The sequence below is a fragment of the Scyliorhinus torazame genome, chromosome 4 (genome assembly GCF_047496885.1).
Source record: "Scyliorhinus torazame isolate Kashiwa2021f chromosome 4, sScyTor2.1, whole genome shotgun sequence".
NCBI classification, from domain to species: Eukaryota; Metazoa; Chordata; class Chondrichthyes; order Carcharhiniformes; family Scyliorhinidae; genus Scyliorhinus; species Scyliorhinus torazame.
In genome coordinates, this window is record NC_092710.1 from 319,007,894 (window position 1) to 319,023,593 (window position 15,700).

Below are 15,700 nucleotides of genomic sequence, written 5' to 3' on the forward strand. Positions count from 1 at the left end.
TAGCATAGGTCTCTGCGGTACCCCACTAGTCATTGCCTGCCAATCAGAAAAAGACCTGAGAAAAGTAGCAGTGTAATAGGCTTTGAGCAAGTGAAAAGGGAAGATCTGTGATCGGGTGGAGGGCAGAGATCAAATGACAGAAGGATTCATGGATTAGTGTCTGCAGTATGCATGAAAGCTTTTACCATTTGATGCCCTGTATCCTATCAAAGCCCTATCTTTTTGATGTTCCACCCCACCCACCCCAGAAGATTATAAGACCATAAGACATAGGAGTAGAATTAGACCATTCAGCTTATCGAGTCTGCTCCGCCATTCAATCATGGCTGGTATGTTTCTCCTATCCATTCTCCTGCCTTCTCCCCATAACACCTGATCCCCTTATTTGATCCATCATTGTCCAAAAGACAAATTTTTTGGTGTCAAGGATAAAGGAATATGGGGCACAGGTGGTAAAGTGGAGTTAAAACCGAAGATCGACCATGATCAGGCTCGAGTGACCATATGGTCTACTCTTATTTTATTATTTTCCTATTAGGACCACTACTCTTATTTTAAATTTATTCATTCAAGGATCGGAGGCAGTGTTGTAGTGGTAATGCCACTGGACTAGTAATCCAGAGGCCCAGGCTCTAGGGCCATGGGTTCAAATCCCACCACGGCAGCTGGTGAAATCTAAATGTAATTAATAAATCTGGAATTGAAAGCTAGTCTCAGTAATGGTGACCATGAAACCTTGGTTGATAGGCGTTAAAACCCTTCGGGTCACTAATGTCCTTTAGGGAAGGGAATCTGCCATCCTTAGCTGGTCTAACCTAGATGTGACTCCAAACCCACAGCAATGTGTTTGACTCTCTGAAATAGTCCAGCAACCTCAGTTGTATCAAACCACTACACAAATGTTGATGAGGAATGAAAACGGACGGTCCACTGAGCATCAAATTAGGCACCGGAAGTAGCAACGATACACCCAGTTGTGTCGATCCTGAAATGTCTTCTTGCTAATGCCTGGGGGCTTGTGCCACAGACTAATCAAGCAACAGCCTGACATTATACAGTATTATTGTCCACAAATTGCATCTGTCTTTGCCAGCAGGCAGGCAGGTAGAAGTGACCACCGCAGAGGGAATTATACAATTAAAGCAGGATTGAAAGATTCTAGAATGGAACCCTGCCTCAAAAGTCTGTAACGTATGCTTTTAAAAAAAATAAATCATGGAGGAACAGTCACAGGATCGCTAATTTGTTTTAACAATAAGAAAAAAAACATGAAAAGTTGGATTATTATACAATACTCATTTACTCCCCCTTCGATTAGTAAATACACACAGATTTAAAGATTAACATGGATTACAAAGTACATCTTAAGCTACAATGGTCTCATTAACATAAACGTCGTTTTTAAATGCACAAAGATGATTGTGGTCCAATAGACACATTGTGCTCTGAATCCAAGTTAGCGCCTGTGGATTTCTGCTCGAGTCCCTGCCAGATGATGGTCACATCAGAGTTTCCAAACTCCACTCCCAAAAACACGCTTTAAAATCTTCTTTCATAATAACGCTTTCCCTGAGCGGTTTGTATTCCAAATGACACTTTTAAACAAAGCTTCTGCTCCACTTTTAACAATGATCCAGTCCAGGATTTTTCACCAATCCCTTTAGGATTTCTTTGTATTGATTTCTGTGAAAATTGGTCACAATTGCTTTAACTCTCGATTCCCAGACAGTATTAAAATGGCATTGCTTTGTTCATTGTCTTTGCAATGAATGTAGAGAATTGCTGGTGACTTAGCTAGAATATTGATTTATTGATGTACACGTGCTAAAGTAACAATCAAAATGCTATATAGACCAAGTTACTGACTGAGTCACCTAGACTCTCCTGGAACTACCCTTATGTGTGACTGTCCTGGTGTACGCCTTACAACCTTCTGCCGATAGCCGGATGCCGCAGTGTTCCTCAATCTTATTGATCTCATGTGGCCTAGTGCCATGTCTAGGTGTGTCCCCAGGATGCTCATCAGAGGTGGAGGCAGCCTGCTGCTTTTCGTGCTCTGTGGCCTTTGATGCCCCTGGTGGACGTTCCCTGGAGGGCCTGGAGCCGGAGGGCCCGGCCGACTTAATAGTGTCAATATGGCTGTGCCATACCTGTTCTGCCTGCTGCCTTTGAGATGCGTCAGTGTCAGGAGGGGCGATTTGGAAAATTAGAGTCCACCGTCGTCTCATTGGTGGCAGGCTCCAAGTTAGCCTCCAGCGCATCCTCCTCCCTGATGGTGCCTGTAAGGCCCTGGGGGTCTGCCTGGGACGGAGGGCAGCTAGAGTGAGCTCCAGAGGCCTCTGAGTCATCTGGCTCTGCCAGTCCTGGCAGCTCCCCATTGTCTGTACCATGGTGGTGACGCCCTCAGCGATGCTCCTCAGTGACTGAGGCATGCTTTGCAATGCCTCGGCAATGTCCACCTGTGCTTGGGACATGACCCTCAGCGACTGGAACATGATGTTGAGACCCTCAGCCATGGTCGTTACAGACTGAACCGTGCCTTTGACACCACCTTTCAAGACGTTGACCTCGTGCTGCAGGCTTTCCACTGCGGTTGCCAGCCTCGCAGTGTTGGCCTCCGTGTCACACATTGTTGACATACATGCACTCATATCCTTTGGGACTCCTCCACACAGCTATACATTTGCTGAAATGTCGCAGAGAAGCAGTAACGTATCCATGAGGGGCTGTTTAGCACAGGGCTAAATCGCTGGCTTTGAAAGCAGACCAAAGCAGGCTAGCAGCACGGTTCGATTCCCGTAACAGCCTCCCCGAACAGGTGCCGGAATGTGGCGGCTAGGGGCTTTTCACAGTAACTTCATTTGAAGCCTACTTGTGACAAGCGATTTTCATTTCATTTTCATTTTTTCATTTCATGTGGAGATCACTGTCATCTTCCGACACTGGATGCTGGTCATCCTTGTTATGTTGCCTGCACTGACGGGGACTTCCTCCTGGGCATGCTGGCTGCACTGACAGAGACTGCCTCCCTGGCAATATTGGTGACTTTGTTGCTGGTCCTCCGACTCCCTTGTGGGAACAGGGTGTCCCGACTCACATCGATGACGTTGATAAACCTGTCCTGGTTGGCATTCCCAAATCAGGGATAGGTCTGCGTGCTACCATGCGCGTGTGGTGACTGGAAGTGAGTGGTGAGGTAGTGTTTAAAAACAGCTCCCCGAGCAGGACAGTGGCGCAGTGGTTCGCACTACTGCCCCACGACGCCGAGGTCCCAGGTTCAATCACGGCCCTGGGTCACTGTCCGTGCGAAGTTTGCACATTCTTCCCGTATCTGCGTGGGTGTCACCCCACACAACCCAAAGATGTGCAAGGTAGGTAGATTGGCCATGCTAAATTGCCACTTAAATTGGAAAACAATACACTACGTTTATCAAAAATAAATTAATAAAAATGAAAGCAGCTCCCCATGTTAGCAGCAAGACGCTGAGGTGCGAATCTGGAGAATTAGATGGCAAGACAGACAGTAATTGTTAGAAACTCGTGGGGGCTCATTTTCGGCACTAAATACGGGCCATGGTCTCGCCAACTGACCGTCTAGAAACATCCCGCAAAACATGTCCAAAATGACACTTAGAAATGTTTCCATTAAATCGTGCCCATTATCAAGCTGCTGTTTGTGAAAACTTGCTAAGCATAAATTGACTGTTATGCTTCCTACATTACAACATTGATTACACTTCAAAAGAATTTAATTGGCTATAGAATGCTTTGAGATGACCCCAGGTCATGGAAATGCACATTTTAAATGTAAATCTTTCTTTCAGCCTCTTTTTGTTCCAAGACCATATCTGTAGTCCCTCTTTTTTAGGGGTGACCGAAGGGGGGAAATTTCCTTGAGGTTATTTCACTCACGGGGTATTGCCCCTAAGAAAGTTCCCTCTTTGGACTGGTTGTGCTCTGTTTCGGGGATTTCCACCAGCTGAACACAAATTTAATTTGTTAGCTTAAAACATCAATGCAATCAAGTTGAATATAAGATTTCATGCTTTGGTGCTCCTCCCCTCCTCAAGCCATTCCGGCACAGCCACTGACTCGCCATGGTGACGAGCAACTTATCTGACATTTTAAAATGACAGCTGCACTCGACATGTGTAGTAACTAATGACTTGTGGAAAATTGGAGATTTCATTTTGATAAATCTGACTAAATATTTTCTTCAGGATGATTCAAAATGTGTCAGTAAACCAACTAAGAAAAAGCACTGACCTTCACATATGACGTGCTGCTAATTAGCATTTATTACATTTGGCATACGAGTGCACCGAATGCTTTTCTCAACAAATCTTTCTTGGTTAAGTACTTTGCTGGAGAAAATCGGTAACAAGTCTGATGTAAAGGAACACTGTTATGGTCAGATGCCTAGCAACTGTTGCACGAACAACCTTGATGGCAAGATTTATGATACTTCATTAGCTTTTTATTTAGGTGGTAACGACGCACAGACTTCATGACAGCCTCACAGCTATTGTCCTTTTAAATAAAAAGGGAAGGGAAATTCACCTCTCTGCTTTGACGCTAGTGGTTGTAAATGCCAACATGTGTATTAAATCAGCTCCACGTCATCACAGCAAATGAGTGGAAAGGCCTTGTAAATACCAGTGTATAGGGGAATGATGATGGCACCAATGCACTAAAACTCATTTCAAAGCTCAGCAATGCGAATGTAACCATATTAACAATAGTCTCTGTCAGATATTCCCTTTTTTCTTTTACCTTTATTCCAATGGTGACTGTACCACTTTGTGTTTATTGTGGCTGACATTTCACTGCAACAATTCAAATGAACAATGCAACATATCATTTTGATGGTACACAGACATTGCTGTATCAATCCAGCTGCTGCCAATTGTCATGGAAAATGCTGTGTGTGTTTTTATTTTCTGCCCTTCGGTTTCCCCATTTCCGCTTTCTGCCGCCCCACCCCCAGTTGAAAGCACACTTGTATTTCTATTGTCTTTTCCTCTCCCTCCCATCCATTCGCTCCTATGTTGATAAATCTGTTAACAGCACCGACATGTACGTAGAAACATAGAATCTACAAGCAGGAGGAGGCCATTCGACCCTTCTACCATTCCTTATGATCATGGCTGATCGGGTTGGCATGGTGGCCAGTGGTTAGCACTGCTGCCTCACGGCGCCAAATATCCGGGTTCAATACCAGCCCCGGGTCACTATCCGTGTGGAATTTGCACATTCTCTCCGTGTCTCACCCCCACAACTCAAAGATGTGCAGTGTAAGTGGATTGGCAATGATAAATTGCCCCTTAATTGGAAAAGAAAAGAATTGGATACTCTAAACTTATTTTTGAAAATGATCGTGGCTGATCACCAAGTTCAACACCCTGAATCCCGCCTTCCCCCATATCCCTTGATCCCTTTAGCATCAAAAGCTATATCTAATTCCTTCTTGAAAATACACAATGTTTTGGCCTCAACTACTTTCTGTGGCAGTGAATTCCACAGATTCAACACTCTCTGGGTGAAGAAATTTCTCCTCACCTCAGTCCTAAAAGGTTTACCCCTTATCTTCAAACCATGACCCCTAGTTCTGGAATCCCCCAACATCGGTAACATTCTTTCTGAATCTACCCTGTCTTATCCTGTTAGAATTTTATAAGTTTCTATGAGATCCCCTCTGCCTTGACTAAACTCCAATGAATATAATCCTAACCGACGAGACTCTCCTCATATGACTGTCCCGTTATCCCGGGAATCAGCCTGGTAAACCTTTGCAGCACTCCCTCCATAGCAAGATCATCCTCCCTCAGTTAAGGAGATCACAACTGCACACAATACTCCAGGTGTGGCCTCACCAATGCCCTATACAATTGCAGTAAAACATCTCTATTCACTCAAAACCTTGCTATGAAGGCTAACATACCATTTGCCTTCTTTAATGCCTGCTGTACTTTCAGCGAGGGCACCGTCTCACTGAGTATCTACCTCTCTCAATTTACACTCATTCAAATAATAATCTGCTTTCCTATTTTTGTTCCCGAAGCGGATAACCTCACATTTATCCACATTATACTGCACCTGCCATGCATGTGCCAATTCACGCAGCCTGTCTAAATCTCATGGAAGCACCTCTACTCCTCCTCACAGCTGAACCTCCCACCCAACTTTATATCATCTGCAAATTTGGAGAACATACATTTAGTTCCCTCGTCCAAATCATGAATATATAATGTGAACAGTTGAGATCCTAGCACAGATCCCTGCGGTACATTTCTTTGTTCTTTGTTTGTTCTTTGAACCGAACTAGTCACTGCCTGCCAATCTGAAAAAGAGCCATTTATTCCATCTTTTTGCTAATCCTGTCTGCTAACCAGCTTTTTATCTATCTCAAGACACTACCCGTAATCCCATGTGCTTTAACTTTACATATTATTCTGCTATGTGAGACATTGTCAAAAGCCAACTGAAAGTCTAAATAAACCAAATCCACCAATTCTCCCTGGTCAACTCTACTAGATATAGCTTCAAAGAATTCTAGTTCAAGCATGATTTTCCATTCGTAAATCCATGGGGGACTTTGTTTGATTACCTCACTGCTGTCTAAATGCTGTGCTATTAAATCCTTGATAATGGACTCCAGCAACTTCCCTACTACTGACATGAGGCTCACTAAAGCTTTTGACACTGTAAATGTTTGGGCGGGATTCTCCGGCCGTTCGTTGGCAGCTTGATTCTCTGGTCCCACTGGCAGCACACCCCCACCCGTGGGTTTCCCAGCTTCAATGGAAATCCCACTGACAAGTAGTAGGAGTGGAGAATCCCACCGCTACCAAATGGCGCGGCCAAATTCTCTCATCCTTGCTAGCAGCAGTATTGGGGCAGACACGCAATGGACAATCCAGCCCAACTTTATCTCTTTTAGTAAAGGGCAGTGGGGTGAAGCTGTCACAGAAATAAGCAACAGCAACAAAAAGTTCAGTTTTTATAGCGAATACCCTTAGGTTCTTCACAGATTAGAATGAGAATTGGAAGACAGATGAGTGTGACTAAATCAGGAATTTCTCTCTTTGTTCGTGTGGATCTAAAAGAAAGTTTTAGATTGTATATTCAATAGCTTTGTTTCTGTGGGTGAGGGAGGGGAAGGGAATGTATCTACATGCCCAATCCTTGCTACTGTAGTATGGAGCATGTAATCCTTGAAGAAGAATAGCAGTCTGCAACTGATCAGTCGGGAAAGCGTCTGTTCTTAGATTCCACAATGACCTCAACTTTGCCCCTTTTGAAATTGGTGAAACCAAAAACTACCGCCTCAGGTGAAGTCCCACATGCTTCAATGCTGACACATCATTGGAAGAAAGCTCCCATGTAAACCATTGGCTAGTACTGCAACTGAAAGAAGTAAAGATATGTTGTGCTAATGTTTCATGTTTTAACCACCATCAATTTGTGAGGGTTATTCACAAAACAGTGTACTTATTTAAAGTTATCAAATATTTGTGTGTTGTACTTTTATTTCAATCTTCAAGTATTTGTAGTCTTCCCTTTTAAATCTGTGCAATAGGGGCCCTTGCATGTACAAGTGGCCTGTAAAGGAGGAAAGTGCCACGGAAGGGGAAATTTTTCAAATCATAGCAAGCATCCTGTTGTTTTGTTGCAGGCCGAGATTTTAACCGGCATTGAAGTTTGCAACGTGGAGAATGCTGGAAAGGCAGGCTCCGTACTGTTGGAGAAGGGATGCGGATCTGTGATCATCACTTTGGGAGCAGAGGGCAGTGTGCTGATGTCACGGGACAAGCGGACTCCTCACTACATTCCCACAAAAAAAGTAAAGGCAGTGGATACTACGGTATGCTTTGTGATTTAACAGCTTTGCCCCAGGGCTTAATTGAAAGAACAAAGCGCTATGACTAATCATACAAACCTCTGACCAGAGGATGGAGACTATTTTGTGGTTAAACATGATATCATTCTTGCATTCCTTGACAATTCACAGTTCAAAGGCTTCAACTTTTATTGCAAACAAGAAGTTAGATGAAATTTCAAATTACAAAAACCCTTCTGAGAATAATGCATAGCTGAGCAGTTTGCCTGGAGCTAAGGGACTGTAATAAAAGGGATGGAAGTTTACAACCTGTGCATATTTTAAATTACTCAAAATTTTCATTGTCTCAATTGATTGCTTCTTTCAGACTAGTCAAACTTGCCTTCTCTTTCTTTGAATCCCAATGTTCCCCTCCACCTCCAAAGCATTTCTTGTGTGTACTGTTCCTTTTGGAGATTTAGCATTACTCCAATTCACAGGACTCCCTTGATTCAGCTAACACCAAATGGGCGATTAATTTGTCTTGATGTGTTGCAACTGGTTTAAAATAGAAACTATCCTTTTATGTATGCCCATTGGGTCTCCCAACAGGCCTCAGATGGGTACAATTTGTTAGCTGTTAAGTTGCATGTAAGGTGATGAAAATATATGCTAGGGAAGGCAGAGCAGAATTAAGCCAGGTTAACCAGCAAGAACAGAAAGCCTTCCTCACTTGTAAGGACAAACAAACCCGAGACATTTCAGGAGCAATCTCTTCAAGATTTTTCTTTTAAACTTAGTCTACCTTACTTGAAAACTTGAAAGAGAGGGCATAACTATTCAGCTCATTATTGTACAAACAAATTGGAAGAATGAGTAATCATCGTTGGTATTTCCTTATTAATTTCTTTGAAACTTGTGGATTGCAGAGATTTTAGTTTGTGGTTCCCCCATCCAAATAAACTAGAAATGGTTATAAAATCCACATTCCCCATCCAATCACAAGCTGCCCCCAACTCTAAACTCCTCGCCGGGAGCGATTAAATTCCACCTCGGGTAACTCCAGAAAATACTGGAACTGCTCAGCAGGCCTGGCAGCACAAGTTGATGGGGATTTTCAAAGCACGGACAGAAACCCAACACCCAATCTGGGTCCCAACCGCATGCCTCAACTTTGTTGCTCTTGCAGTGCTATTTTAATATTTAAATGTCATAATTGGACTGGAGGTGAATTTGGCACCCAATTAATGATGGTGAGCATCTCCAAGAGGTGCCAGTCACAAAGGGAGGCAGCAACCTTCTTGGGGATAGAGCAGACAACTCCTTAGAAGACCAGGAGCTGAAACACTGAAGTAAATGGCCATGGACATCAAGTTAAGGCACAATGCACGACCTGGCACTAGTTGGCTCATTAAAATCCACTAATTTACAGCAAGCAGGTTTCCCATTCCCTCCGCCTGGCCAACCCGTTGAAAATCTCAAATTGTCCCCGACGCACCGGGATGTTGAGATGACCCTAAACTATGATTTTGAATCAAACTTACTCCAGATCCTGACCCTCACAGTCACCTGATAATGCGACCCAATACTTCAGGTCTGACTGTTCATCAGAACTGAGAAATGGGTGCTTTTATTTCAGGATCATTAAGGATTCTCTGTCTTAATCTGGTGTTGTAAGACTTCTTACTGTTTTATGTGGATAGTGTAACAAACTTAGTGACTAAGAAGTGCTAGCAATATAAAATACAGCTTGAAAGGACTATGCAGTTGCAAACTTTTCCCATCCTACAAATCTGTACGCTATAATGTTTAAGGCGGAGGAATTGTCTGCACAATATTAGAATGTTAAATGAAATTTTAAAATATATATATGTATTGTCTTTGTGCTTTGTCTCCTGTGCTTTTTACAATTCTTGGTTCAAAGTGTTCCACAGGTGAAGAGCTCCTGTTAGAAGTTTCCCACATGTGGCAGACTTTGTTGCCACAAGATAATGACGTGGAATGAATCTGTCGGCATTTTTAAGTTTGGTTCAGTACTGTATGTATGCAGTTTGCGGATAGTTGAACAAGAGCAGTACAGCACAGGAACAGGCCATTTGGCCCACTGCGCCTGCGCCGATCACGTGTCCTGTCTGTTCATGTACCTATCCAGATAAGTCTTAAAGGTCGCTAACGTATCTGCCTCAACCACCTCACTTGGCAGTGCAGACCAGACCACCACCACCCTCTGTGTAAAAAACATTCCCCGCACATCTCCACTGAACCTTCCCCCCCCTCATCTTGAACATGTGCCCCTTTGTAATTTTCAATTCCACCTTGGGGGGGAAAAGCCTCCAATTGTTCACCCTATCTATATCCCTAATAATTTTATAAACTTCTATCAGGTCGCCCCTCAGCCTCCGTAGGCAGAACAATTCCAGTTTATTCAATCTCTCCTCACAGCTAATACCCTCCATACCAGGCAACATCCTGGTAAACCTTTTCTGTACTCTCTCCAAAGCCTCCATGCCCTCCTAGTAGTGCGGTGTCTAGAATTGGACACAGTATTCCAAATGTGGCCTAACCAACGTTCTATATAACTGTAACATAATTTTCGAGCTTTTATACTCTATATCCCGTCCTATGAAAGCAAGCATGTCATATGCTTTCTTTACCACCATTTCCACCTGTACTGCCATTCTCTTTGTGTCTCTGTGCTCCTGATGGTTCTGCCATTTATTTTATAGCTCCCACCTAAATTGGATTTGCCAAAATGCATCACCTCGCTTCTGCCATTTCTCTGCCCAATTTTGAAACCTATCTATATCCTGTTGTATTCTCTAACAATCTTCATTACTATCTGCAACTCCTACAGTCTTAGTATCATCCGCAAACTTGCTAATCAGACCCGCCATATTTTCTTCCAAGTCATTTATATATATTACAAAGAGCAGAGGTCCCAATACTAATCCCTGCGAAACACCACTAGTTACAGACCTCCATTCAGAAAAACACCCTTCCACTGCTACCCTCTGTCTTCTATGGCCAAGCCAGTTCTGAATCCATCTAGCTAGTTCACCCCTGACCTCATGTGATTTAATCTTTTGCACCGACCTGCCATGAGAGACCTGATCAAAGGCTTTACTAAAGTCCATGTAGACAACATCCACAGCCCTTCCCTCGTCAATCATTTTTGTCACCTCCTCAAAAAACTCAATTAAATTAGTGAGACATGACCTCCCTCGTACAAAACCATGCTGTCTGTCACTAATCAGCATGGTAGCATAGTGGTTAGCATGATTGCTTCACAGCTCCAGGGTCTCCGGTTCGATTCCCGGCTTGGGTCACTGTCTGTGTGGAGTCTGCACGTTCTCCCCGTGTGTGCGTGGGTTTTCTCCGGGTGCTCCGGTTTCCTCCCACAGTCCAAAGATGTGCAGGTTAGGTGGATTGGTCATGCTAAATTGCCCTTAGTGTCCCAAATTGCCCTTCGTGTTGGGTGGGGTTACTGGGTTATGGGGATCGGGTGGAAGTGTGGGCTTGGGTAGGGTGCTCTTTCCAAGAGCCGGTGCAGACCCGATGGGCCGAATGGCCTCCTTCTGCACTTTACCGTCTATGATAAAATCTATGAATTAGACCATTCACTTCCAACTGTGCATAGATCCTATCTGTGAGAACCTTTTCCAACAATTTCATTATCACTGAGGTCATGCTCACTGGCCTATAATTTTTTTTTCGTTTTAAAAAAAATATATTTTTATTCTCCTTTTTCACATTTTACATAGAACAGTACAGCACAGAACAGGCCCTTCGGCCCTCGATGTTGTGCCGAGCATTGTCCGAAACCAAGATCAAGCTATCCCACTCCCTGTCATTCTGGTGTGCTCCATGTGCCTATCCAATAACTGCTTGAAAGTTCCTAAAGTGTCCGACTCCACTATCACAGCAGGCAGTCCATTCCGCACCCTAACCACTCTCTGAGTAAAGAACCTACCTCGGACATCCCTCCTATATCTCCCAACCTGAATCTTATAGTTATGCCCCCTTGCAACAGTTACATCCACCCGAGGAAATAGTCTCTGAACGTCCACTCTATCAATCCCCCTCATTATCTTATAAACCTCTATTAAGTTGCCTCTAAACCTCCTCCGCTCCAAAGAGAAAAGCCCTAGCTCCCTCAACCTTTCCTCATAAGACCTATCCTGCAAACCAGGCAGCATCCTGGTAAATCTCCTTTTCATCCTTTCCAATGCTTCCACATCCTTCCAATAATGAGGTGGCCAGAACTGCACACAATACTCCAAATGTGGTCTCACCAGGGTCATGTATAGTTGCAGCATAACCCCGCGGCTCTTAAACTCAAGCCCCCTGTTAATAAACGCTAACACACTATATGCCTTCTTCACGGCTCTATCCACTTGTGTGGCAACCTTCAGAGATCTGTGGACATGAACCCCAAGATCTCTCTGTTCCTCCACATTCCTCAGAACCCTGTCGTTGACCCTGTAATCCGCATTCAAATTTTTTCTACCAAAATGAATCGCCTTGCACTTATTAGGGTTAAACTTCATCTGACATTTATCGGCCCAGCTCTGCATCCTATCAATGTCTCTTTGCAGCCTACAACAGCCCTCCACCTCATCCACTACTCCACCAATTATCATAGATTATCATAGAATTTACAGTGCAGAAGGAGGCCATTGGGCCCATCGAGTCTGCACCGGCTCTTGGAAAGAGCACCTGCCCAAGGTCACCACCTCCACGTTATTTGCATAACCCAGTAACCCCACCCAACACTAAGGGCAATTTTGGACACTAAGGGCAATTTATCACGGCCAATCCACCTAACCTGCACATCTTTGGACTGTGGGAGGAAACCGGAGCACCCGGAGGAAACCCACGCACACACGGGGAGGATGTGCAGACTCCGCACAGACAGTGAACCAAGCCGGAATCGAACCTGGGACCCTGGAGCTGTGAAGCAATTGTGCTATCCACAATGCTACCGTGCTACCCTAATCTTGGTGTCATCAGCAAATTTACTGACCCACCGTTCAGCCCCCTCCTCCAAGTCATTGATAAAAATCACAAATAGCAGAGGACCCAGCACTGATCCCTGTGGTACACCACTGGTAACTGATCTCCAGTCTGAAAATTTTCCATCCACCACCACCCTCTGTCTTCTATGTGCTAGCCAGTTACTTATCCAATTGGCCAAATTTCCCTGTATCCCACACCTCCTTACTTTCTTCATGAGCCGACCATGGGGAACTTATCAAACGCCTTACTAAAATCCATGTATACGACATCAACTGTTCAACCTTCATCTGCACACTTAGTTACCTCTTCAATGAATTCAATCAAATTTGTGAGGCAAGACCGACCCTTCACAAATCCGTGATGACTATCCCAGATTAAGCTGCATCTTTCCAAATGGTCATAAATCCTATCCTTCAGGACCTTTTCCATTATCTTCCCAACCACCAAAGTAAGACTAACTGGCCTATAATTACCAGGGTCATTCCTATTCCCTTTCTTGAACAGAGGAACAACATTTGCCACTCTCCAGTCCTCTGGCACTATTCCCGTGGACAGCAAGGACCCAAAGATCAAAGCCAAAGGCTCTGCAATCTCAACCCTTGCCTCCCAAAGAACCCTTGGGTATATCCCATCTGGCCTAGGGGACTTGTCAACCCTCAGAATTTTCAAAATTGCTAATACATCCTTCCTCAGAACATCCACTTCCTCCAGCCTACCCACCTGAATCACACTCTCATCCTCAAAAACATGGCCCCTCTCCTTTGTGAACACTGAAGAAAAGTATTCATTCAACGCCTCTCCTATTTCTTCTGACTCCATGTCCATGCACAAGTTCCCACTACTGTCCTTGACCGGCCCTACCCTCACCCTGGCCATTCTTTTATTTCTCACATAAGAGTAAAAAGCCTTGGGGTTTTCCTTGATCCGACCCGCCAAGGACTTCTCATGCCCCCTCCTAGCTCTCCTAAGCCCTTCTTTCAGCTCATTCCTTGCTACCTTGTAACCCTCAAGCGACCCTACTGAACCTTGTTTTCTCATCCTTACATACTCTTCCTTTTTCCTCTTGACAAGACATTCAACCTCTTTTGTGAACCATGGTTCCCTCACACGGCCATTTCCTCCCTGCCTGACAGGGACATGCCTATCAAGGACACGCAGTATTTTATCCTTGAACAAGCTCCACTTTTCATTTGTGCCTTTCCCTGACAGTTTCTGTTCCCATCTTATGCTCCCTAATTTTCTCCCAAATTTACACCCAACAATAAACAATAATCAGTAATGAATGTAATGTCAATCCCCATATCAAAAACAACGATCCTATCCTCCCACCAAACCCGCATGTTAACATAAACAAATGACAAAAAGGAATCAGGAATCACCCACAGTCACCATTAACACATACGTCCCTCTCTCCCCAACATCTCCCAGCCACCCCCCTCTAATGTTCGATGTGATCCAATTCTCGAAAGTGCATAATGAATAACGCCATGAATTGTAGAGCCCCTCCATCCTTCCCCTCAGTTCAAATTTGACCTTTTTAAGCATCAAGAATTCCAGCAGGTCCCCCCACCACGCCAGGGCACAGGGTGGAGAGGTTGATCTCCACCCTAACAGGATCCGCCTTCAGGCGATCAACAAGGCGAAGGCTACAACATCTGCCTCCACGCCCGTTTCCAATCCCGGCTGGTCTGACACCCCGAATATGGACTCCCGAGGGCCCGGGTCCAGTTTCACGTGCACCACTTTAGAGATTACCCTAAAAACCTCCTTCCAGTAATCCTCCAGCTTTGGACAGGACCAAAACATATATTCGTGGTTTGCAGGGCCCCCACCTTAAGCTGTATCAGCCCCAACCTCACACGTGAGGTGGAGGCATTCACCCTCCGAAGCATCTCACACCAGAACCCTTCCTCCATACCCTTTCCCAACTCTTCCACTTTGCCTTGATCCCTTCTAGCGACACCTTCTCCTCCTCCAAAATAGCCCCGTAAACTGCTGATACTACCCCAGTCCCCCTGTCGTCAACACCTCCTCCAGCAATGTGGAAGCCGGCTCTACTGGGAAGCTCTGTATCTCCTTTCTGGCAAAGTCTCGAACCTGCATGTATCTAAATATTTCCCCCTACACCAGCCCATAATTCGCTCCCAGCTCCTTCAATCCCGCAAAACGACCCCCAAGAAACAAATCTTTTCGTGTCCTAATTCCTTTCTCCTCCCATCTCCGAAAATTTCCATCCCACTTCCCTGGCTCAAATCTATGGTTCCCCCGAATCGGCATTTCCCTTGACCCTGCCTCCAACCCGAAGTGCTGTCGAAACTGCCTCCAAATTCTCAACAAAGCTATTACTACCGGACTCCCTGTGTATCGCCCCAGGACCGTCAGGAGCGGCGTTGTCGCAACCCCCTATCCAAAGTACAAGAGTTGGCAGGTCATGTTACAGTTGTATAAGACTTTGGTTCAGCAACATTTGGAATACTGCGTACAGTTCTGGTCGCCACATTACCAAAAGGATGTGGATACTTTGGAGAAGGTGCAGAGGAGGTTCACCAGGATGTTACCTGGTAAGGAGGGCGCTAGCTATGAAGAGAGGTTGAGTAGATTAGGATTATTTTCATTAGAAAGACGGAGGTTGAGGGGGGACCTCATTGAGGTCTACAAAATCATGAAAGGTACAGACAGGGTGGATAGCAAGAAGCTTTTTCCCAGAGTGGGGAACTCAATTACTAGGGGTCACGAGTTCAAGGTGAGAGGGGAAAAGTTTAAGGGAGATATGCGCGGAAAGATCTTAACGCAGAGGGCGGTGGGTGCCTGGAACGTATTGCCGGCGGAGGTGGTAGAGGCGGGCACGATAATGTCATTTAAGAT

At 44.8% G+C, this 15,700-nt stretch overlaps 1 protein-coding gene across 14 annotated transcripts in view; it reads left to right on the forward strand.

The window, feature by feature from the left end:
* Nucleotides 1-15,700, forward strand: part of rbks (ribokinase) — a 269,106-nt gene that overhangs the window by 158,368 nt on the left and 95,038 nt on the right. For 13 of the 14 annotated variants that reach the window (XR_011940817.1, XR_011940818.1, XR_011940820.1 and 10 more), the window contains one exon: nt 7,676-7,864. The exons of the other annotated variant lie outside the window; for it this stretch is intronic. Coding sequence is in view for 8 of the 13 variants with exons in the window: in XM_072500141.1 (XP_072356242.1) it covers nt 7,676-7,864 (189 nt within the window). In the remaining 5 variants the exon portion in view is untranslated. The remainder of the gene's footprint in view (nt 1-7,675; nt 7,865-15,700) is intronic. 14 annotated transcript variants of the gene reach the window in all.